Source organism: Mycothermus thermophilus (assembly GCF_041956435.1).
Source record: "Mycothermus thermophilus strain CBS 625.91 unplaced genomic scaffold VTJ04scaffold_2, whole genome shotgun sequence".
Lineage (NCBI taxonomy): Eukaryota > Fungi > Ascomycota > Sordariomycetes > Sordariales > Chaetomiaceae > Mycothermus > Mycothermus thermophilus.
In genome coordinates, this window is record NW_027191428.1 from 1,683,596 (window position 1) to 1,705,539 (window position 21,944).

Consider the following 21,944-nt stretch of genomic DNA (forward strand, 5'->3'; position numbering starts at 1 on the left):
AGTGTCAGAGAGATGCACCAACCTGGAAGTTGATATACTGCTCTTCCAACAATTAGACTTTTTCAAACAAAATGTATTGGATACCAACATTCAAAACACCCCCGACAGCGGGACAAGATCTATGCGAAGATGAATATTCCTAACCCACCACCGCCGCCACAGCACCATGTATAGGTACGTACCTTCGTTACTCAAACACTCACTCCCTGAGACCTCACCACCAGCAACTGTTATCTACATCCACACCATCACCGCCGGGACAACAAAACGACCTTATCACCCATCTCTCCCCCATCCATTACCAGCACCGAGCCTTACTCATCCACAACCGAGGCAAACTTGTCGAGCATAGCCTGTTGTATCGCCTCGTACTGTTGTCGGAGTTAGTCAACATCTATCCAGCCCGCCAAGCTACAAGAAGGGGATAAGGTTACACCTACCTTCTTGCAAATCTTCTCCTTCCCCTCACTCGGCACCTCAAACTTGAGGCTCCTCAGCTGGGCCTGTAGATCCTGCGTTGCATCGCGGACCTTGGCCCACGTCAAGCCCTGGGCGATCGCCTTCTGCGCCTCGTCGTGGAAGCCCATCATGAGCTTCATCATCCACTCGGTCTTCCAGATGGGGCAGAATTGGTCATAGTCTGAGTAGCCGTTCTGCTGCAAGAAATCCTCCTTGATCAGCGTGGCCATGTCGAGGGTGATCTTGTCTGGATCCGACAGGGCCGATTTGCCGACGAGCTGCACCACCTGGTCCAACTCTTCGCTGTCCGAGAGCAGCTGGCGGATGCGGTCACGCAGGCGTGGGAAATCTGGATACTCCTTCTCGTACCACTTGTCCAGGATGCCGGTGTACTTGGAGTAACTGAGGGAGGTGTTGATGGACGGGAAGTGCTTGCGCTGGGCGAGCTTCTTATCGAGACCCCAGAAGACCTGGACGATACCGAGCGTGGCGGCCGTGACGGGATCCGAGAAGTCACCACCAGGTGGCGAGACGGCACCGACGATGCTGACGCTGCCCTCGCGGTATGGGCTGCCCAGGGTCTGGACTTTGCCGGCACGCTCGTAGAACGAGGCCAGCTTGGCGCCGAGGTAGGCCGGGAAACCCTGATCAGCAGGCATTTCACCGAGACGACCCGACAGCTCACGAAGAGCCTCAGCCCAACGAGACGACGAGTCGGCCATCATAGCCACGTTCATGCCCTGGTCACGGAAGTACTCGGCCACGGTAATGCCAGTGTAGATGGAGGCTTCACGCGCAGCGACGGGCATGTTGGAGGTGTTGGCGATCAAGGTGGTGCGCTTCATGATGGGCTCCTTGCGACCCTCGACCTCAATAGTAAGTTCAGGGAAGTCCTTCAAGACTTCAGCCATTTCGTTTCCACGCTCACCGCACCTGGTCACCAGTCAATATCTCCTTCAACCCCCTGGACCGACCGAGGCTACTTACCCGACGTAGACGATGACATCACTGTTGGAAAACTTAGAGACAGACTGGCTAATGACAGTCTTGCCACAGCCGAAGGCACCGGGAATGGCGACGGTACCACCCTGGACGCAAGGGAACAGGGCATCGAGCACGCGCTGGCCGACGAGGAACGGCTTGTCGGCAGTATGCTTCTCGGTCACAGGGCGGGGGACACGGACGGGCCAGGTGTGCATCATAGGATACTCGGTGCGCTTCCCGTCAAACTCAACCTCCAGGAGCTTCTCGGTCACGGTGTAGCTCCCCTTCTCGGCGATGCGTGTGATGGTACCGCGGACGCGAGGGGGGCACAGGATCTTATGAACCGTAATGAAAGAGTTCTCGTAGACGGTACCCCAGACATCGCCTCCTGTGATGTGATCGCCGACCTTCATTGTCGGGGTAAAGTCCCACTTCTTCTCGCGGTCAAGGGCGGGGACAGCAATACCCCTGGGGATGTAGATACTCTTGGAAACCCCGGCGATCTTTTCAAGGGGCCGCTGGATACCGTCGTAGATGTTGTTGAGAAGACCGGGACCGAGCTCGACGGCAAGGGGCTTGCCAGTCCTGTGCACGGGGTCGCCAACCATGACACCGGCTGTCTCCTCGTAGACCTGAATAGTCGCCTGGTCGCCATTGATCCGGATAACTTCACCGACTAGTTGGTCGTGGCCGACTTTTACCTGTGGAAAGATGGCGGCGTATTAGACACAGATCGGCGAGGTTGGACTTCCAGAATTCCCAAGTCCAGGAGACGTACCAATTCGTACATGGCAACACCGCTCATGTCCTCGGCCACAACGACTGGCCTGGGGATATTGTCAGTCTTGCTTGGAATAGGCAGCTCGGCGGCGGAGACGGGGATATGGCTCACCCTGAGATGGAGTAAATCTTTCCTGTTGCAGAAAACAGTCAGCACCCGGCCACCAGCTAGAGACACGGGAATCTTGGAAGCATACCTGGCTGGAAGCCATCTTTCTCGCCATCCTTCTTTGCCTACGAAGGGGTATGAAGTCAGCAACAGAGTCCCTGTGTGTCCGGCGCAAGAAAACAGCGCGTGGGCGGGCGTACTGGAGCCATGATGGGCGACGAGGAACGGGAAGATGCAGCGGCAGCTAATGGGGAGAATGTGGACGATGAAGGCGACGTGGGTGTAGATGCCGACGCAGACTCTAGCGCAGGTCTCGGCGACGGCGAAGCGGTCGGAGGAGCGAGGTCAATGGCGATGGACGGGATGGACGGGATGGACGGGGTGGTGCTCCGGAAGGGCCTGGAGACGGTCGATGGCGAAAGCAATGCAGCAAGGGTTCGTGTTGGAGTTGGCGATGGCGGGGCGTCGAGTGGCCGGAGTGGGGATTCTGGTTTGTCGGGGGATGGTGGGAGTGGGACCTGTGCAGCTGCCGCCAAGGCGTGTTCCACTGACAGCTGGAGCTTCGGTGGAGGCTCAGAGCTGCTGCTGGCCGATGAGGCGGAGAGCGGCGCCGGGCCGCTGGATTGGTTGCTGTTGCTGTCACTGCTGCCGAAGTTGGTGTTGTTGCCGCCGCTTCCCGCCCGAACCAGCAGCTCCACGAGCGATGGCCGTGGCCTCAAACGCGGGCTCAATCCCACCTGCATCCAGGAAGTGATCCCGAGCTTAATGGAAATCAAATAAGCACGGATGCGGCGAAATACACCATGGTCAAATAGAAGAAAAGACAACAAGTTCTCTTGACAGTTACGGGTCTGGTTAGGTAGATGATATCAGAACCGTGGTACTATCCGTAGTTTTGCCTTTCACTCTCCGACTCAGCGATGAGAAGAAAGCACGGACTTGAAACGAAGCTTCAAAACCATGTGCTTGTTGTTTGTTGCGAGGCAAGGGTCCAAGACAAATCTCATATCAGGGTTAGGGTTGTTACACGGTCAACCTGTTCGTCCCCTCAACTCCAATACACATACCGAATTGCAAGGGCGGCCGTAACTAGAATGATTCTTAATTCGGAAAATCCAAGAGTTGGAAGAGAAAAACGAGGAATGTACATCCTGATCCATGCTGGATATCAGTCGCGATGTCAGCAACGTCATCTCATCCCAGGACAACAACCTCGCTGTTCACACAAGGATCATTAAGCTTATTAGCCCATGAAAACAAGCTGGCGGCTCTGGTTACTCTTCTGTGCCACCTGGCTAAGACACTTCTTCATCTGTCTCCGATTTGCTATCTCCCAGTTCAACGTCCTCCTCATCAGGCTGAGATTCCAGGTTCAGTGCTGGGCTGTCCCGAGGTCCCTCGGCGTCGAAGCGCCCCTTCTCCCGGTGCATCTGGTACTCCGGGGTGATAATCATGGTCGTATGACGTATTCTTCTCGGGGCGGCTTGGAGCAACCGCCAATTCCAGGAGGGGCGTTGACTCGGGCGAGCTCTTCTGAGGCATGCCTGGACTGCCTGGGCCATCACTTGTCACCGATGTCCTGGCAGCGTATGGGCTTTCGGCTGTTCCCTCCATGCCTGAAGACAGTTCAAACGTCCCGTTCTCAACCGCCTCGTTCTTCAATGTCATCCGCCTCCGTCGTCTCAGCTCCTTGGCCCGCTGCAAATCCTTATAGCAGCACCCGGTCATCAAGCAAAGCCCAAAAACTATTTGGGACACAAATGCCACATACGCCCCAAGCGCTCCCCCCCAATCCTGATCAGCGGCCCCCAGCATGGCGCGCTCCAGAATGCGGTCCGTGAAGATCACTATCCCCCACGACATCCCGGCGCTCAGGAAGAAGGCAACGCCCGCGGCTCTGTACCACCGGGTCAGGATGCCGACCGCCATGGCAAGAACGTCGGTTACGGCAGACGTGATGGCGAGTATGGAGGATCCAAGCAGGAGCTCCTCGACTTCTTTCTTCTCATCGGCGAGTGTTGACGGGGAGATTTTGGCCAAAGACTCGTTCCAAGAGGTGAGGATATTAGAGATGAGTAGCTCTGTGTTGCTGTCTTTTTGGTCCGTTTGATTTTGTTCATGAAGCCGCTGAAAGGTGCGCCGCAGCGAGCCTTCAAGGATATTCAGAATATCTTGGGACGGGAGAAATTCCTTCTGGCAGTACGCGTCCCACGAAGGCCTTCCCTCTGGAGTTGTGATCGTGAAGTTATCGCATACGCCTGCCATCAGCAACGTTAGCGACCAGGGGATCAGAGGGGATATGGTACCATCTGGAAGCCCAGGTATTCTGCTTACCAGAGATTCCAACATTCCAGAATGTGGGCAACTCGGGGGTAATGAGTGGCGTCACCTTGCTCCCACTGTCTTCCAACGCCTTGGCCGATATAAACTCGGCCAAACGGGTCGTGTTGACACGATAGACCCAATTCCCAATCGCTGGAAAGCTGCAGGTCAACACATGGAGGATGTTGAGAGCAGGGCTGACTATGCTTGATGATTTGTGGGTCAGAATGAGGACTCCTCCCGACCTCAAAACTTATATGGGGATAAGGAGGGAACTCACGCCAGACCCATATCAACCCATACACAATCGAAGGCGGCCACATGTTTCCAAGACTCGATAGGTCAGGTAAGCCAAAGCACACTTACCGCTCGGTGACCCCAAAAACCCGAACGATGCAGAGGGAAACATCCAGGACAATAGGGTACCTACGGAGTAGGATCGCCACCACATAAGTACAGGAGGTGAACATGAGACCATCACCGGTCGTTGAGAATGATCCTTGGTCCCTGATTAAATGGTGAGAAGCAAAATCCTTAACTACCTGAATCAACCCCTGAGATCATTATTGGCATCGTTTTTCAGCAGACATGGGCTGACATGGGTGTCATGTCCTGATTCGTCACAGCGACGGCACGCGCACGGCGCAAGCCACCCGTTGGAACTAGTGCTTCACGAGGCTTTCTCGCTAGCGTATGTATAGGAAAGCTGAGGGTGCAACAACGTGTGGAGGCTGAACCATTTCGCCGTATGCACCCCTCCAACCCTGACCGTGTTTCCTGTCGAGAACGTTGATACACCAAATGACCTTAAGATCACTTCCAAAACATAGGTATGGACGGAGAACGTGTAGATTTGTCTCCTGGAGTCCAGCATCAGAGGGCATCGACACATGAGAAGAGTAATACCGCCTCACCGATGGTCTTAACCTGGTACGGGTCACCTGCAGCCTCCCACGTGGAGGAGGCGAGATCAATCCCAGATATTTAGTCCTAGGCTCCCTGGCAGGCATACTCTCATCTCAACGCCGTTCAATCCTCATACCTCAAAAGTTAAAAGCAAAGACCGCAAGCGTTTGGTGGTTCAGCTTGGCCCTATGTGAACGGTTTTCAGACATCGACCAACCATGGCATCAAATAACCACCCGTCACGCGTCGTCACAATCATAGAGCTTATTTTGTTCAGCCTTGTCCCGGTTGGAATGTGGGCTATACGTACGCATCAGCCAATTCCATGATACATGCTAGCCGTTAATTTGACACTATCAATTACCCTTCAGTTCCCACGTGGTTTGCCGTTGACTTTCTCGCAGGCTGCTCTTACACCAGCAGAGCCTCGGATGCCTTGTACCGCCTCAACGTGCGATCTGTCGCTGAGCGCCTCAAATCTCAAAGCAGCAGTGACGTGGCGCCTTTTGTCCCTCCTGAACTTCCGATATGGTGGGGCTTTGGGCTCAGTGGTATGCTTCCTTGCCTTCTACGCCAGCTGTTCTACCAGCTTAGGTGCTGATATGTTGAGGCATAGGAATATGTGATAGTTTTGATGACAAGGAAGCAGGCCGCTACTGCCGCCATTCCTTCCCACCAACTCAGAATATCCTGGCTATAGTTGAGGAGAGCCTCCAGGATGCTCTTCGCCGCCAAGATGGCTACAGCGCTGACCACGAACGATCCGAACTTGTTAATCGAACTCTTGCCTCATGGTCCGAGGCTGTTGACAAGTTGCTCCCATCATCCAATCTCATCGAGCATCGTAATACCGTCTACAAATTAGCCGTTGCGGCTGCGGCACTCGCCATCCCGCCGATAATCTTCGACTGGGCCGGAATCGTGTTCATAGTCTTCTGGGACCATGGACGAACTTTCCTCGGGCCACTGTTGCTTTTCATTAGCCTGTTATTGTCGGTGGCAGCCTCCGAGTGTGCGAAGAGGGCAACAAACATCGCCGTGTCAACGGCAGAGGGCGTCGTGAAGAGTGTGTCGACCGGCGGACTGGAACAGGCGAAAGGTGTGGTGTATATACGCATAGCTGTGGTCGTGATTGGATTGTTCGTGTACATGTCGAATAACTGCAGACAGTACAGGGCGTTCAGGTGGCTCAAGCAACGACTCGGTGCTGCGCATGACGCACGAAGGATGGCCACCCTCCACCCTGGGATGGGGCGTGACAGCCTACAGGAGGAATCTATGCCCGAGATTATTGGAGTGCCGGACTGTCCTGACAACAGGACATTGCCGAACACCCTGGGAGGAACAACTGAGACAAGCGTCAGACAGGGAGGGGATGGGAGTCAGGACTAAATATGTGATAATGACAACAACAACAGCACTGAATGGAAAATACCAGTCGTCGTAAAACTTGTCTTTTATGGGCTGCTAGTGAAGTGCCGTAGGCACCTCAGTGAAGAAATATCGTCCTCTTTTGACATCTCAGGTATACATCATCAGTAGTAGTGATGTCACCCCAACCAGCATGGAGGCCAATCCTTACAAACCGCTCAGGTGTATGGTGAAGGCCAACGTCGATGGGTTCTAATTCAAGGAATAGTGCCCGAGATCCTTCATCTCTCAGGAGAAACGCGACCCTCCCTGACGGTCTCTTGGAGAGAGTTTGGCTCGATCTTCGGGGTAGCACAGCATTACCCCCATCCTTTCAGTTGCGTCCCGCAGGTCTTCCGTGGATATTATCAGGCTTTCCAGCTCAAGCACATCTCCTGTGCAAAAAATGCTTCGCGCCTTGGCTACCAAGCGACCTTCTGGTGCCAATGGGGATTCAGCTGTAAAATAGCCGAACTGGGTGAAATAGACTTGTCCGTTGACTGATGCCCAGCACCATGAAGGCGATCCATTTAAGGATAGGGTCAATTCGTCCTCAACGCAGTACCACGAAAGCGACTCCACAAGGTAAGGCTCCCAGTGTCCGTGGAGGCATCGATGCCCCGACAGGCGGCTCATAGCGTTAATGAGCCCCTCCATGGCTCGGAGTCTGTCGGTCGAGAATGTCATCTTGCGCTTGGTGTAGCCTTCTAGCAAATCATTCCACGACGGTCCGAAGACAAGGCCTTCCTTGGCACGTCTCAGAATGCCCCTCCAGGGCGACAGTTCTGAATACGTATGGAACCAATACCTGTACTTGGAAGGACAGTTAATACGGTCCCATTGCCTTCGTCTGGCGTCTTCCTCTTCTTCTCGACGGCACAACCAAAGCGCTTCCTCCGCTGCATAGAACAGGACTCTGCGCGATAGTAGCATTTCCTCCAGCGTCCATGCCCGGATGTTAAGGGGAAAGTCTCTGAAATCCCGAGAAAGCCGTGGTTCGTTTTTATGTAAAATGACAATGCCTCCCGCTGAGAAAGGCATCATGTGCTGGATTGTGTTACCCTCAATGCTGTCGCCCTCTCATAAATGTCGCACATCCGCTTCAACTGGACAGTCGTTTCTTCGTCGCTGTCCTGTATGATGCACACCGCATCCACCCACAGATAGCGGATACCCAGCTCTCGCATCACCCTCACAGCGTCGCGTATCGTCTTCCCGAACTTACTGATCGGAACTCCTTGTAAGAAGCGCCCGAAGGATTCCCATGTGAGAGTCATCTTCTGGGGTCCACCCCAGCAGTAACTCAAACAATCATATTCCCCGTCCTCATTTGTCCCGTCTGGAGGACAGTAGAGACGGATAATATCCGAATCGTCCTGCAGAACACGGAGAACACGAGAGGGAAGAAGCGACTTGGAACGAAGACGTCGCTCGTCGTGTTCTTGCTGGCACGTCTGAAACCAACGTCGGGCGGCCTCAAAGGAGGCGAACGAACCTGGGACTTTGCAAGGCCTCCGGGGAAAGAACTCAGCTGCGGGGCTCCCTAAGCACGACGATGAGCTCGCGATAGGTACTCCCTGAGGTGGTTGTTGTCGTATACATACCTTCCAATGCCACTGGAACGAATGTGGACTTCACCTGATCTACAACAGTAAGGTCGTCCCGCCATTCAATAGTGGAACTGTTGCGAGCTTCAAAAGAGAGGGTATAATATACGGGGTCTGCGATATGGAAGCCGTATTCCGGATCGAGCGCCCAAACCCGAATATGGTTGTCCGGAGCTGGCTCAGCTTGACCAAACCCGACAAAATCGTTGCTGATGTCCCAGCAAAGGGCACATTCATCCCTATGCTCCGGGACATATGGCATGCAAACGCGTGAATGGAAGAAGCCGGTTTTGGAGCGGGCTTCCGTTAGCCCCTCGGGGTGAAAAGCTTCAGGCATCGCTCACAATATGATGTTGGGCGGGATGTGCTGCTGAAGGCGTCACGTCGTTGTCCACCATAGATACCGTGAAAGGCAAACAAATGAATGCCTGTTGATGACCTGTTAGTGAGCCGTGACAAACCGTGATGACTTCCTGTCGTGCTTGCTTGGTGTTATTACTCTGGCGTGGGTTAATGTGGGCGAAGAGGGGCTCGACGCACAAGAGGGGTTGGTTAGGCGGGCGTTGCTGGAAGCCATGCATAATACCTACCTATAGCATCTACTGTGACTACTTCCGGTAGAGGTTGCAATGAGGCGCCTCACTTCAATGTTACCGATGGAGGTTCCTCCTAGCTTTGAGCACACCGGATGTCTTACCGAGGACGGTTGACAGGGTGTTGGTTCATATATGCTGTTAATTAGTCGTTAAGTGCACAGCCTGCGGCGCAGCACTCTCGGATTGTGCCCGACTGGAGAGGATGCCAGATGTTTCCGCAGCTCTCGCCCCTGGATTTTGTGACCGCCGTGCATGAAGTGCTGAGATCGTCCTCACCTCTTGGCAGTTGGTTGTGGTTCAAATACAGCATAGTTCTGGATTCCCAACAACATATGTCGTGTTGATGGTGTGGGTTGCAGCAGCCGTCCTCAATATCAGTGTTCATAGAAAAGTCCCATTGTGTTTATATGTTTTGCTACCCTTATTTTATGTGCTTGTCTCACTCAACTCCAGATTTCTTCTTCCACTCTAATTAAGTGCCTCCAATCGCCTCTCATCCAGCTCCAACGGGACGTCCAAGATGGCATTCTATGAGAGTTGCCTTGCTGACATTGAACTGCTTAATATCCCCTCGGAGCCCCTCTCTGAGGAAGAAATTAACATTCTCAATGCCCTCGCTCGCGGGATGCAGCCTGATGAGGCTGCCGCTGCGACAGAAGCTGCACAATTGCTCAACAACCTTTCCCCTTCATGGGAACTCGATCGCGGAAAGAAAGCCAAAGATTACTGGTGGGAGGTGTTTGGGCTCATCTGGAACATCGCCAGGAGCTATAATGTACCAACTTGGGTCCAAGAGCGCCTTATCGCCATCATCCTCGAGCTGCATAAGATCCTAGGGGAAAGAGAGCTGGTATACACAGCTGACGTGAGTTCTCTGCACTTTACTGAAATGAAGAAATAACCTTTGAATGACTGACACGCAAAATCAGCAAGGATATGAGGTGCAAGAGCACATCTGGAATGATATCCTGCTTATAGAGTGCCTGGCTGAACATATACGCCTAGGTCTCAACGACGGTACGCCTCTTAAGTTTGCTTCGTGAGTGAAATATGAGGTTCTCTGGCTGACTGGCAATTCAAGATCCAACAACCGAATACCAGGACATTGTATTCAACCCCTCAAACGCCCAGAGGTATCAGAATATCAGCTGGTTCGCAGCACGCCTGCAAGCGGTCGACGTTCTGCTGAACGACGATAGATGCATCTTGGCCTTGACAGATGCCCTGGAAACGGACCTTTCGACTCTCGCCCCCGCTGCCGCAGAGTGCAGGATTCTCGTCGCCTGCGGATGGCTTGTCAACTGTTCCAGGGATCTTTTGGAGTGGTCCCAGGCATATGACTTTCCCGACCCACCGCCGTCAAGGCTTGAACCACGCTGGGACGACAACGACGAATACCCTCGACTAGTGCCTGACCCGACGGTTGGCCCGCTGTACCCCGGTCCGCCCGCCCTGTGCCCAGATCGCTGGGACTTCTGGCTCGCGCGACTCGATGACATCGCCTCGGAAGCGTCGGGTTTCGGGGATCCTGTCCGCCACGCTGCGCTGGAGGCTGCAAAAGCTATGCGAGCAGCTGAAGAAGAAGCCGGCATAAGGAAGGGCAACAATGTTGCAAGCCGAGAGACCAACGAAGATACGGTCAACGGCGGAAGGCTCGAGAACGCCTAGCAGTGCTCGACTTCATGGTCGAGGGCTGATATATCTCTGGTCACCCCCTGAAAGTTGGCACTGGGAGACAGCGACAACCCCAATACCTACCTACGGACTTCGGACGCGATCCCCCATGAACACCGTCCCGAGTCCTGTACAGTCAGCCCAATGCTTCTTAATCGGTTCTAGAACGAGACTGCGTTCGGATCGCAAGGCATACCCGTCCTTCTAGGCAGTATTACTAAGTAGTACCTACGTACACATCTTAATGAGACCTTATCTTAATACACCACTTGGTGGTGGAATCTGTACGTTCGGTTCCACAGAGAGAAGCACTAGTGCCTCTCTTCATGGGTTATTGTAAGCACAATTATGGGGACTCCTTTATTTGTATGCATCTGTCACAGACTCAATCCTTTCTTCCTGTTTGCAGCCCTTTCCGAGTTCTCAGACAACTTTCTTGAAGAATGCTTTCCAGAACTGGGGAAGTGTTAAGAGGCTCGAGCTCCTCGAATCTGACAATGCCCTGTGAAATCCAAACGTCTGTCTCCACTAGTTTTGTGATATTGTCTGCCCGCGTGGCAAACGAAGACAGTCCGGTCCAATCGATTCTCGCCCCTCGAATAGCAAAGGCATCAGAAAAAGGGACCAATTGAAATCCCAACGACACACGCGCACAGGACGCAGTCAGACAGGACACCATAGGTGCCAATTGACTCGATGTGGTTCCCGGTTTCGGAATCTCTTTGGCCCAAACAAGAGAAATCTGCAATAAGCTCTTCCAATGTGTTCAATTGCGTCAAAGTTTCCCCGGCCTTGCATTCCTCAAGCCATCTCAAAGCTTCAAGAGTCTCGGGATGATTCGGGCCAAACTCTTGCTCCCAAAACTGGACTACTTCTTTCATCGCGCTGAGGGCTTCTTCATGCCGACCTAGAGCTCCAAGCAGAATGGCCTGCTGAACTATGCGGGCATGCTTGAAAACTTGCAAACTATCTCCAAACCCTGTTATCACTTGCCTGTCCTCCTGTACGGCGTCTTGGACGTGGCCCATCATGAGATGTATCACTGCGAGGTAGTGGTGTAACAGGGTGCTGTAAACGTCGAATGACCAGTATTCGCTCATATCCTCCTGAATTTCAAGGACCCCCCGAGCCAGGGACTCGGCGTCAGTCACACGGTCGCACAGGATATAGCATTCAACCAGCCGCAACACGTTCCCGAGCAGTTCATCCTTGGACCTACAGGGGGCCAATGACAACCTCAGCTTCAGAATCACGTCGTACAGGCATGCGGCCTCCTCATATTGGCCTTGCATCATGCTAGTCGAAGCGATGGTATCAAGGATGCGAAGGTTTGATGAGCTCAAGTCACCTCCGCGCTCATTTAACAACCGAAGACCGTCTTGCGACATCCAGAAAAATTGTTGGGCTCTGTCGACTTGGCCCTGACGCAAATACAAGCTGCTCAGCCGGGCCATAATTTCGAAGGCAGCCGGATGGTCGCTCTTTTGTCTGGACTTCATATGCTCCAAGGCCAAAACCAACTGCTTTTCAGCCTCTTCCAACCGGCCCTGGGTCGAGTACAGCTCTGCAAGGTTTTCGCGCAACTCTTGAACCATATCCAGAGCTTTCTCATCTGTGACACCAGACACCTCAAGCAGGGATACAGCCCGGTGAAATAACCTCTCGGCATCTCTTTTTTTGCCTACAACGATCATCATGCTCGACGCAGCAGAAAGCAAGGGCATCATGTCTAGGCAAGCTGTCGTCCCGCTTGGTTGCATCTCAGAAGCCGCTTGGACATGCGGAAACAGAGACCGGCATGTTTTGAAGGTCTGGATGTCTAGGTTCCTGGGTTTGATTGGAAACGATGAGCTTAGTCGTTTGATAAACTCAGTCTGGAAAGCATCGTGTTTCCCAGACACCCCGAGCCACCGGCGAGTTGACAACTGCACAAGTGAGTGCATCTTAAATAAGTCGTCGGAGCCATGCGGCGTAACAAGACAGTAGTCTTGGAGCATCAAGATATCGCCGTCGAATTCCTTGGGGTCGTAGACAGATGACTGAGGGTCAACGTCCGAGTGCTTCAAGACCCACTCCGGAATTCCCTGTGGAGCGAAGCTGCTCATGAGCGACAACAAGTCGGCCGCAGAGGCGCGTTGGGCACGAATATGTCTGAATGACTTTTGCCATGTGATGAACACAGCGTTCGATGCGGCTCCATCGCGTCGAGAGTCGCGCTCATTGCGCTCCAGAAACTTATGCGCAGCCCTGCGAAACTCTTTCAAGTAGTCTTTAATAGAGCACCTGCCTTTTCGTGATTTGATGTAGGCAGCAGCTTGGCTGATGGCCAGCGGAACGTAGTCGAGAGCCCGTACAAGATCGGCCGCCGCGGCAGGGTCACGATGTAACTCCCTCTCGAAACCGCGGCTCAACTTGTTTCTGAGCAGTTCAAGCGCTTCTCGCTCAGTCATTTGATCCACACGAATAATGTTCTCGTCGTCGTGGTCGACCAGTCCGCGGGCCACGCCCTCGTCGCGCGTGGTGATGAGAATGGATCCGTTGTGGCTTTGAGGCAGGTAATTGATCAAGGGACCGCTCTCTGCCCTCCCGCCTTCAGAGGGACCGCTCTCCGCGTTGTCACTTCCAGACACTTCGCCGTTCTCCGGTGAGCCATAAAAGAATTTGTAGTCATCAACGATGTCCAGGATCATGACCCATTGCCCATTGTGCGGATTGGACAGCCAGGTATGGACGAGACGCGCAATATTCGCTCCGGACTCCTGCCTTCCTGGCAAATCTACGGCGTCGGCAATGGCTCTGAAGCCATCTAGAACACCGGAGCGCTCGGCAGCGTAAATCCAGAAGACCCATTTAGGATGATCAGGGTCCGCGGTGGCGACGCGATGGGCATACTCGATGGCGAGCTGCGACTTTCCAGCGCCGCCCAACCCCACGAGGGCCACGCGGCAGTGGGTATTCGGACGATTCAGTCGACTGGCGATTTGGTCAAGGATGTCGCCTCGGTTGACAAAATGGGGGTCGCGGGAAAAGCGGATGAGAGCGAATGGCTTCGGAGGTGGTTCTGGGGTTGAGAATGCATGGTCAGCTCAAGCCCTACCAACCCAGGCGCCTTGGGCACCAATCCCATGTCATTACTCACTCTGTTGGCTCTGGTGAAACTCGACATTTCCGTGAAGTGTCCCCACTTAGACCCCATGGTTCATGGCCCCGAAATAGTTGTGGGTTTGCGCTTGTCTGTCGTTTCCGGCCGGACCGGCGCCGGTTCCGAAAAGTGGGTCTGAAACCGGCACAGATCCGGAGGCCGATCCGGAGGCCGGTGGAGAATCCATTTCTATTCCGTCCAGTTGATCTTTTCTTCAGTTTTCTCAGAACTCCAAAATCAACAATGCTACGAACAAGTATGGAGGAGAAAGGTGCGGAGAGGGACTGCGGCAACTGCGGCTCAACTCACAGAGCCTTGTTGGATGCCTAGCACTACCCCGCCTGACGAAAGGGGCTGAGCATCTGCAAGCCGGCCTTACAGCAGCCAGGTTGCACAAGCCTAACAGCCTGAATCAGCCCATAGAGAAATTCCGCCCTATAATATGGGTTTGGTTTGACGTCTGAAGAGTATTCATATTCCTTCAGTCTGCCCTTGGGCGCTCCGGTCCACCTGCTATATTTACAGGAGAACCGTACCGCTCGGACGGGAAGAACAAACTGTGCCTACACCATCTCTTGCTAGCTCAGTGCCTATATGCTGCACCCTCCATGTCGGACCCTTTGAGCTTCACCGCCAGCGTGGTGGGCATCGCTGCCCCGACGATCCGTTGCATCGGCGTTTTGTTGCGGGAGATCAACAACATCGCCGACGCACCGGAGACTCTTCTAACGCTTAAGTCTCGCCTCCAGGCGTTGCAACAGGCGCTTCGGTCCTTGGAAGCAATTCCAAGGGAACAATGGGAATCGTTAGGCCAACCTATCGTTGACCAGTCCCGTAGTGCCATCGCGGCTTGCGACAAAACATGCAAGGAATTACAAGATCTCCTGGACCGCACCACGCGACACAGCATCCACAGCGAGAGTGGAAAGCTAGCACTCCGAGACCGCCTCATGATTGGGTTTGTGAAGCACGGACGAGTGAAATCTGCGATGGAGGAGCTACAGCATAGTCTCTCCAATATCACCGCCGTCGTCGCCACTGCGACCTTGTATGAACCCATTCCATATGATCATGATATTGGTTATCGTGCGAGGTTGACCGTTCCATAGGCACAGCTCTCTCCAGAAACAATGTACCCTTGGTGACTCGACCCCCGAGCCCTTAGAACCTCAGGGAGTGGCGAATCGGCCAGAGGACATCTCGACTGTGTCGTACCATGCGTCTGTCGTCGACAATTACTTCGGATCCAAGAACGAAGGTGCTCAAATAGGAGAGTTCCGGGGTGTCTTGAGCCCCGGTGGAATCACAAGTCGTGAAGAGTCAACCGAGACACCAACACAGCAATCTCCTGGCCCAACGCCTGTTCAACTCATCAGGAACCATTTCGGACAGGAAAACGATGGCATACAGCTCGGAAAGCACGAGGGCGAAATTGAACACCTCATCGTCATTGACTCTGTTGAATCGATTGATGTCAACACTCCCGAGGCAACAGACAATGAGACTCCCAAAGGAGGCTTCATATTCACAATAAATGCGCCCTCGGCGGACGAGATCCCACGGTCCGGCGTGTCTCACACCCTCAACTTCTTTGGACAGAACAACCGGGGGCTCCAGATTGGAAACAGCTATGGCAAGCTGATTATCGGCAAACGCTAGGGTCAGAGGCCTTTATCTGGCTGCCATGTCAGAAACCAGATCAGGCCACCGTGTGCGCTTGGATGAGGCAGGGTGCTGGGAGTGGTGATTTTACACCCATGACAGGCAGAAATATTCGTGTGAACTTGAAGTGAGCATGGAATAAACTTATTTTTTCTATCAGAAAGGGGCCTCCAACATGAGGAGGGCTGCAATGTCAAAGGGCATCCGTCAGAAGGGTTCACGAGGGTTTTAACCACGTTTAACAGTAGGCCAACAAGTTTGGTACTGTAGTCCCTCAACAAGCTCATGATGATCTCGATCTTTCTGGAGCACAACAGCCGAGAGACGATGCTGATGACATGGACCATCAAACATCGGAATCGGCATCAGGCAAAATGCCATGCTCGAGAATCCGTGACACGAGACGAAGAAGGTGCCCGAGAATCCCGTCTCATCCCAAAATCCGCATCTTCCTGGGACTTGGGACGTCATCTCAACCCATGTCCGGGCCGTGAGCTCTGCAACTCGCATGTCCGCAGAACCCAATGCTGCAGTGCTCCTGTTTGTTCCGTCCCGCCGGCATCGAGCCTGATCCGGAAGGAAGTGCTTGGGTAGAAAATTGGCGTCCAGGTTTGCTGTCGCAGACGTTGCGACGCTGGACGTGTGCTGCAGCTCGGCGCCCAAGGACTTCCGCGGGAGTTGAAACAAGTCTGAGACGAGCATCATGGGCGCCAGTGTCGCAGAATCCCTTGTCGGAGCGTGGCAAGCGAGCAACGTGCGCCTGGGGCCGGGGTAGGCGGCCAATCAGATGGTTTGCCTTGCACGCAGCCTGGCCCCAGACCCGCTTGCCGAGGGCGGGTCCACCAACGGGGGTGGGAGTGGGGGTGGGGCACGCCGTTAAAAGAGGCAAGAACGAGATCTCTCGGCAGGGGGAACACAGGGCGTCATTCCCGAACTTTTGGCAACGCGGGAAACCGCAAAGGTTAAAACACGGATTGCCGCTCGGGGACGGGATTCAATTGGTCCGCGACTTGAGCCTCAACAAGGGGACAGCTAGAAACAGCAGGGACGAACACGGTGAAAGGCCTCGATTCCTGCGGCCTGGAGGCTACATCTCCCATATCACAGGGTCAAAATCAAGGTCGCAGCCAAGAAGACCAAGATGTTTCGTTTCATCGGCTCTGTCTTCGAGAGCATCCGTGCAACCCTTCCTCCCCTAGCTCCAGGTCTCCTGGTCCCTAGCTAGCTCTCATCACCTCTCCACGGCGGCACACGTAGGCGCGAGACTCGAGACACGAGTGCACATTTCGTCATCGGCCTTGTAGCTGGCCGCTCTGCTCGTCCTGTCATATCCATCCACCGGCCCAAGATAGGAATTCGGCCCAAGCGAGGACCACCCCCGGGCTGATGAAGGGGACCAGCACGGCATTGTTCTAGCCTCGACCCCCTGGACTGTGATGATGTTTGGACTACCAAGTGAGATGGGGATGACGGGGGTTGCCCGGATGGGAGGTAGCATGCGGATCCCGGAACTGCCAGCAGCCGCCGTCACCAAGACACAGGAAACGATCTTGGCCGGAGCTTAATCTCTGCCAGGCCCTTGAATCTTTCACCCCCTGGAAGCCTGGGCCCTCCCTTCTTATTCCCAGTGTTTTGTTCTTCTACTCCTTCATCCCAACTCGCCTCGCTCCGTTGTTTGCCTCCCTCTCTTTTCTCTCTCCACCCTTCCCTTCCCTTTCAAAAGCGCTGGTCTGCTTTCGCTCTCTCTCAGCAGCTCAGTCTGTCTTTCTATCTTGTCTCTCTTTTACAGAAGTCCATAGTTGACTTCCTTCCCCAGCCGTTTTATCTACGTAATATTTTTGTAATATCTACGGGACCCTCAGGCAGGCGGCCCTATACTCCGGCTTCTTTTCGACCAGCAAAACTCACTTCGCCTCGGGAGGTTACGAAGGGAGAGAACAGAAAAGACAAAAAGGGATTCAACCAAGAGACAACAAGGGGACATACACATACGACAATATGCCTTCCCTCAGGAGCACTCTCGGCGCCGTCGTGGCCGGCCTTGCCGCCGTGACCTCAGCCCTTCCCGCCGTTCCCAAGCTCACTCAGAGCCAAATGAGGATGTACGAGCACGCGAAGCGCCAGAACGCCGCGGCTGCTGCTCTCGGTCTGACCGACATCGACATTCTTCAATTGTACGCCGCTTCTCCCTGATCTCACTTCTCAGCAGCACAAACACATGCTAACCTTCATCCAGCGCCCTCACTCTTGAGTGGCTCGAGGCTACCTTCTACCAGCAAGGCTTCGCCCAATTCCCTGCCACTGACTTCCAGGCTCTCGGCCTCGACCAGCGGCAGATCGATGACCTCATCAACATTGGCAAGACGGAGGAGGAGCACGTCGTCCTCCTCCAGAGCGCCATCGCCCAGGCCGGCGTCCAGCCCGTCCAGCAGTGCCAGTACAATTTCGGCTTCACCGACGCCGCCGGCATGGTCGCGACGGCCGCCGTGCTCGAGCAGGTCGGCGTGTCCGCCTACCTCGCCGCCGCCGCTCTCATCTCTGACGGCTCCATCCTCACCACCGCAGGCTCCATCATGACCGTCGAGGCGCGCCACCAGACCTTTGTCCGCACCGCCTCCAAGGCCGTCGCCGTCCCCACCGCCTTCGACCCCCCGCTCAGCCCCAAGCAGATCTTCTCCCTCGCGGCCCCCTTCATCACCAGCTGCCCCGAGGGCTCCAACCTCATCCTCACCGCCTTCCCCACCCTGAGCCTCGCCGGCGGCGCCCCCGCCGTTGCCGCTGCCGGCGCCACCATCCAGCCCCAGAGCGAGGCCCAGGCCGGCGCCACCCACTGCGCCTTCACCGCCGGCGGCGTCGTTCCCGGCGGCACCACCTTCACTCCCTTCGACCAGGCCACCGGCTGCGTCATCCCCCAGGGTCTGTCGGGCATCGTCTACGTCAACCTGGCGAGCGCGGGCCCGCTTGACGGCAAGCTTACTGATGACATCATCGTTGCCGGCCCCATGGTTATGCAGGTGTCGTAAAGGAGATGGGATGAGAAAGGAAAAGGAAAGTTTGGGGTTAGCGGTGGTTTCTTTCGTTGTCGGCTTTTCTTTGTTCTCTTCTGCTTGACGATGTAGTCAACCTTATTTCTCCTCGAGACTTTTTTTCTATTCTCTCAGATACCAATATCAAACTTTTTTTTGGGAAGGATATGGAAACTGGCTTGGGTGGAGTGTGGAGGGTGTGTGGTAGATGTGTTGTGTGATGTGTTAGTCCTCAACCGCCCAAATCAGATCTGTTTCTTCCTTACGAGGTTATGAGTCTTGGTCCTGTACTTGTCGTGGTTGGGTATTTGCTTGGGTCTTCGTGTTTGTTCTAGCCAGCCTTGTGTTCATAGAGGACTGAAGGTTGGGTAAACGGGTGGTTAGGGACCCAGATATACCCGGTGGGGCAGAGAGGAATGCCTGGCACGGCGTTGGTGTATGTGTATTCTGTACCTTATGAATGGATGACAAATGTTGTGGCAACGTTTTGATCTCTTCGTTCCGTGCGCTGGCTTGCTGTTGCTGGATCTCAGTCAATGTATTGTTCTGATGGATTTGGCGATGTCGTTTTGAGGGTGCGCAGGGATGAGAGACGACCTGTGATGCCTCAAGACGTGGATGACAAGGGATGAGAGGACGGCTAGACACCATCGTTTGCCTTCAAAAGACTGAACCAAACCATATATCTGATGGACGATATCTCTGTTGGGATACACACCCTTCTCCCTGTATCAAGAGTTTCCACATCATCCACACCTCACCGTCAACCTGAAGCGCCTCATATTTCTCTTCAATGCTAAACCAGAAACAAGGATCAAGTACATACATTATAACCTGAGATAACAGACTCCCGAGTCTCCACATCTCTGGCCGGTAGGTCGCGGTCGTCGATCTGAGGCTCGGCCGGTTACACAAGCCCGTCTTGTGCGCTGCGACCCCCGATCCCGGCCTGGCAGAAAAAGGCCCGCAACCGTCGAGCCCCTTGAGACCCACTACGTTTATCTCCGACCTCCGGCCCGACCTGGCCCCTCTCGGCCGGACGGTCGATGGCCCTAACGTGTTGGTCAACCGGAAATAGGTCGCCGAGTCGGTCCTTGCATGGTGTGCAAAAAGGCCGAGGCCGGTGGATTGGCTCACCGGACCGAAAACGAGGACTGCTCGGGAAGACAGGCAGCCTTCCTCCACTCCCTATCCAATCTCACTCCTACGTCTGTCTGCCTGTATCATTATGTGACGTCAAAGTCGCCGGTGTCGGGTCAGATACCTGGAAGACTTCGTGTCCGCGTCTATCGGCCCTAGAGGTTCGCTTCCTCTCCTGCCCTCCTGACTGCTAACCGCAGAGTTTCCAGACAAATAAATGGCCAAAGCCATACATGATAGGAAAAACTAGGGATTGCTTCTTGTTGTTTGTTCATGGATACTGTTCTCCGACATTTTACCTACCAGCATATTCCCAGTCCCAACAGCCGAATCTTCCGGCCCAAACGGGCTCCACAGGGGACATTGCCACGACCCGTCGGCCGGCTGGATCTCACACACCGTTATCTTTTCACAGATCTGTAAGGGGAATTTGTCAAGTCGTTTCTAGGATGTTTTGTTTGACTCCAAAGACCGCGGATGGATGTCTTCTGTGCTTGCTATAGAGGGTTGGTTGGTAATTTGGCGCCTCGTCATCTGGCCCAGGAAGTTCAGACGTAGTATGATTAGATCAGAGAAGGCGGTTCGTAGACGTCTTGTCTAAGTAGACGGCGCTTTGCTTAACAGTCCAAAGTCCCGTCTTGTTAACTGCCCGATGTTCACTCGAAAGACATACAGCTGTCGAACGTGGCAATGTCAAAAACTGTCCCTTGAACATGAATCTTCATCGATAGCTGCAACAAGCCCAATCCCTGCTATACATCCCTTCAGGTGAAAGCCGGAGATAAACCAACCTTTGATGGAGACGTCGGAGGAAAACGATTATTCAAACCAGACAGCCGGAGCCTCCAGGACACACGTCACTGGTGCCCACTAGGAGGCTGACATCGTCGAATCCGGCTAGAACCGGCATTCATCTGCAACCAAGACTATGGTTCTGTCGTTCTCTCCCCTGTACCTGGACCTGTGTTCCACACTTTTGACACACAGCACAGCGAACGGTGTTATCGGCTGTTTGTTTGGTCATTTGCCTTTCGTAAGCATCCTCGACCTCTTCTAGGTACAGTTCCATCCACACATGACTTGTGTAACAGCTGAGTCCCTACATCCACAACAAGGTGGACTCGGGGTTGCGATGCCGGCCGGGTTTCGATCCCCCAAGCGACTCGAGAACGGTAGCCTTATGCCGAAGCCTCCAACCAATGATTCCGTGAATCTTGTTCCTGCTAACGAGAGGGGTACAGAAGATCCCGGGGGTCAAGATAAAGTTTGGCGCTATCTCTCGGCGTTCCGGTTGGCTCCTGCGATGACGGGATGGGCGGATGAGCAGACAGTGGACCTTGAAACTTATTAGAGATAGGGAACTTTAAGAAGACACTTCGAATCCACACCGTTTTGTTATGTCCCAACAAGGCTCAAGCTATGTCGGCATCTCCGGGGAGAAGTCGGGGTGCTCATTGACACCCTTCATGTCCATTTATCCCTCTCGGCATCAAAGACGGTTGAAGCACTACTTGTCCTAGAAGCCATACCCTGATAAGAAGTCCCAGAATCTTTCCTGACATCAGGTACGCCAAGCATGTCGGTGAACTGGCAACTTGGTCATGTGTCCTTGATCGAAAGTTAGCAGTACGTAGTAGACATCAGGACAAACCCTTGTTGTGGCTTTGAACAGCCACTATGTTTACCGCCATCGTATATCCTGACCTGACCATGTATGTACAAGTAGCGTTGCTTCGAAGTATACACCTGGTCCAAGTTCAATGGCATATCGGGCATGACACACAGTTTATACCGTACGCACACTATCACAAGTGGTCAAGACGGTTTGTCAGCCGGGCAGTTAGCCGTGAGTTCATGAGCCTCCAATCATATACTGATCCACTTGACCCGGGCCACAACCAAGGACAGTGAAGACAGGAAGTGATACTAGCGACGCCACACCGCCTTCTCCAACAACACCTGTAAGTAAACCCCAACCCATCCAACAACCAATACCATCCACAGGGCAGCGGTACCTGACGTTAGGCAGGTTATGACGTGCTTCGCCAAGCCAGGGATAAACCACCTACCCGGCCCAGCAAGCACCCACCAACCCAAACCTCTACTTACCTAGCCCAAGGAGGGACA

At 54.0% G+C, this 21,944-nt stretch overlaps 7 protein-coding genes across 7 annotated transcripts; 4 read left to right on the forward strand and 3 right to left on the reverse strand.

Moving 5' to 3' along the window:
• Positions 1 to 314: 314 nt before the first annotated feature.
• VTJ04DRAFT_2751 (uncharacterized protein) lies at positions 315 to 3,075 on the reverse strand (the record flags this gene model as incomplete). Its single annotated transcript, XM_069360575.1, has 7 exons — positions 315 to 371; positions 441 to 1,392; positions 1,447 to 2,144; positions 2,222 to 2,270; positions 2,336 to 2,357; positions 2,421 to 2,457; positions 2,533 to 3,075. 7 exons carry the CDS (start codon positions 3,073 to 3,075, stop codon positions 315 to 317), a joined length of 2,358 nt encoding a protein of 785 aa, XP_069221272.1.
• A 552-nt stretch (positions 3,076 to 3,627) lies between these two features.
• Positions 3,628 to 4,977, reverse strand: VTJ04DRAFT_2752 (uncharacterized protein; the record flags this gene model as incomplete). Its single annotated transcript, XM_069360576.1, has 4 exons — positions 3,628 to 3,762; positions 3,827 to 4,590; positions 4,667 to 4,855; positions 4,935 to 4,977. The coding sequence occupies 4 exons, from the start codon at positions 4,975 to 4,977 to the stop codon at positions 3,628 to 3,630; spliced, it is 1,131 nt and encodes a 376-aa protein (XP_069221273.1).
• Positions 4,978 to 5,778: 801 nt separating this feature from the next.
• VTJ04DRAFT_2753 (uncharacterized protein) lies at positions 5,779 to 6,952 on the forward strand (the record flags this gene model as incomplete). The annotated part of the gene is made up of 3 exons (XM_069360577.1): positions 5,779 to 5,866; positions 5,932 to 6,111; positions 6,177 to 6,952. The coding sequence occupies 3 exons, from the start codon at positions 5,779 to 5,781 to the stop codon at positions 6,950 to 6,952; spliced, it is 1,044 nt and encodes a 347-aa protein (XP_069221274.1).
• A 2,741-nt stretch (positions 6,953 to 9,693) lies between these two features.
• VTJ04DRAFT_2754 (uncharacterized protein) lies at positions 9,694 to 10,841 on the forward strand (the record flags this gene model as incomplete). Its single annotated transcript, XM_069360578.1, has 3 exons — positions 9,694 to 10,038; positions 10,103 to 10,190; positions 10,255 to 10,841. 3 exons carry the CDS (start codon positions 9,694 to 9,696, stop codon positions 10,839 to 10,841), a joined length of 1,020 nt encoding a protein of 339 aa, XP_069221275.1.
• Positions 10,842 to 11,754: 913 nt separating this feature from the next.
• On the reverse strand, positions 11,755 to 14,176 carry VTJ04DRAFT_2755 (uncharacterized protein; the record flags this gene model as incomplete). Its single annotated transcript, XM_069360579.1, has 4 exons — positions 11,755 to 11,776; positions 11,826 to 13,908; positions 13,987 to 13,996; positions 14,132 to 14,176. The coding sequence occupies 4 exons, from the start codon at positions 14,174 to 14,176 to the stop codon at positions 11,755 to 11,757; spliced, it is 2,160 nt and encodes a 719-aa protein (XP_069221276.1).
• An 802-nt stretch (positions 14,177 to 14,978) lies between these two features.
• Positions 14,979 to 15,648, forward strand: VTJ04DRAFT_2756 (uncharacterized protein; the record flags this gene model as incomplete). Its single annotated transcript, XM_069360580.1, has 2 exons — positions 14,979 to 15,037; positions 15,099 to 15,648. 2 exons carry the CDS (start codon positions 14,979 to 14,981, stop codon positions 15,646 to 15,648), a joined length of 609 nt encoding a protein of 202 aa, XP_069221277.1.
• A 2,001-nt stretch (positions 15,649 to 17,649) lies between these two features.
• On the forward strand, positions 17,650 to 18,674 carry VTJ04DRAFT_2757 (uncharacterized protein; the record flags this gene model as incomplete). The annotated part of the gene is made up of 2 exons (XM_069360581.1): positions 17,650 to 17,825; positions 17,888 to 18,674. 2 exons carry the CDS (start codon positions 17,650 to 17,652, stop codon positions 18,672 to 18,674), a joined length of 963 nt encoding a protein of 320 aa, XP_069221278.1.
• Positions 18,675 to 21,944: the final 3,270 nt, after the last annotated feature.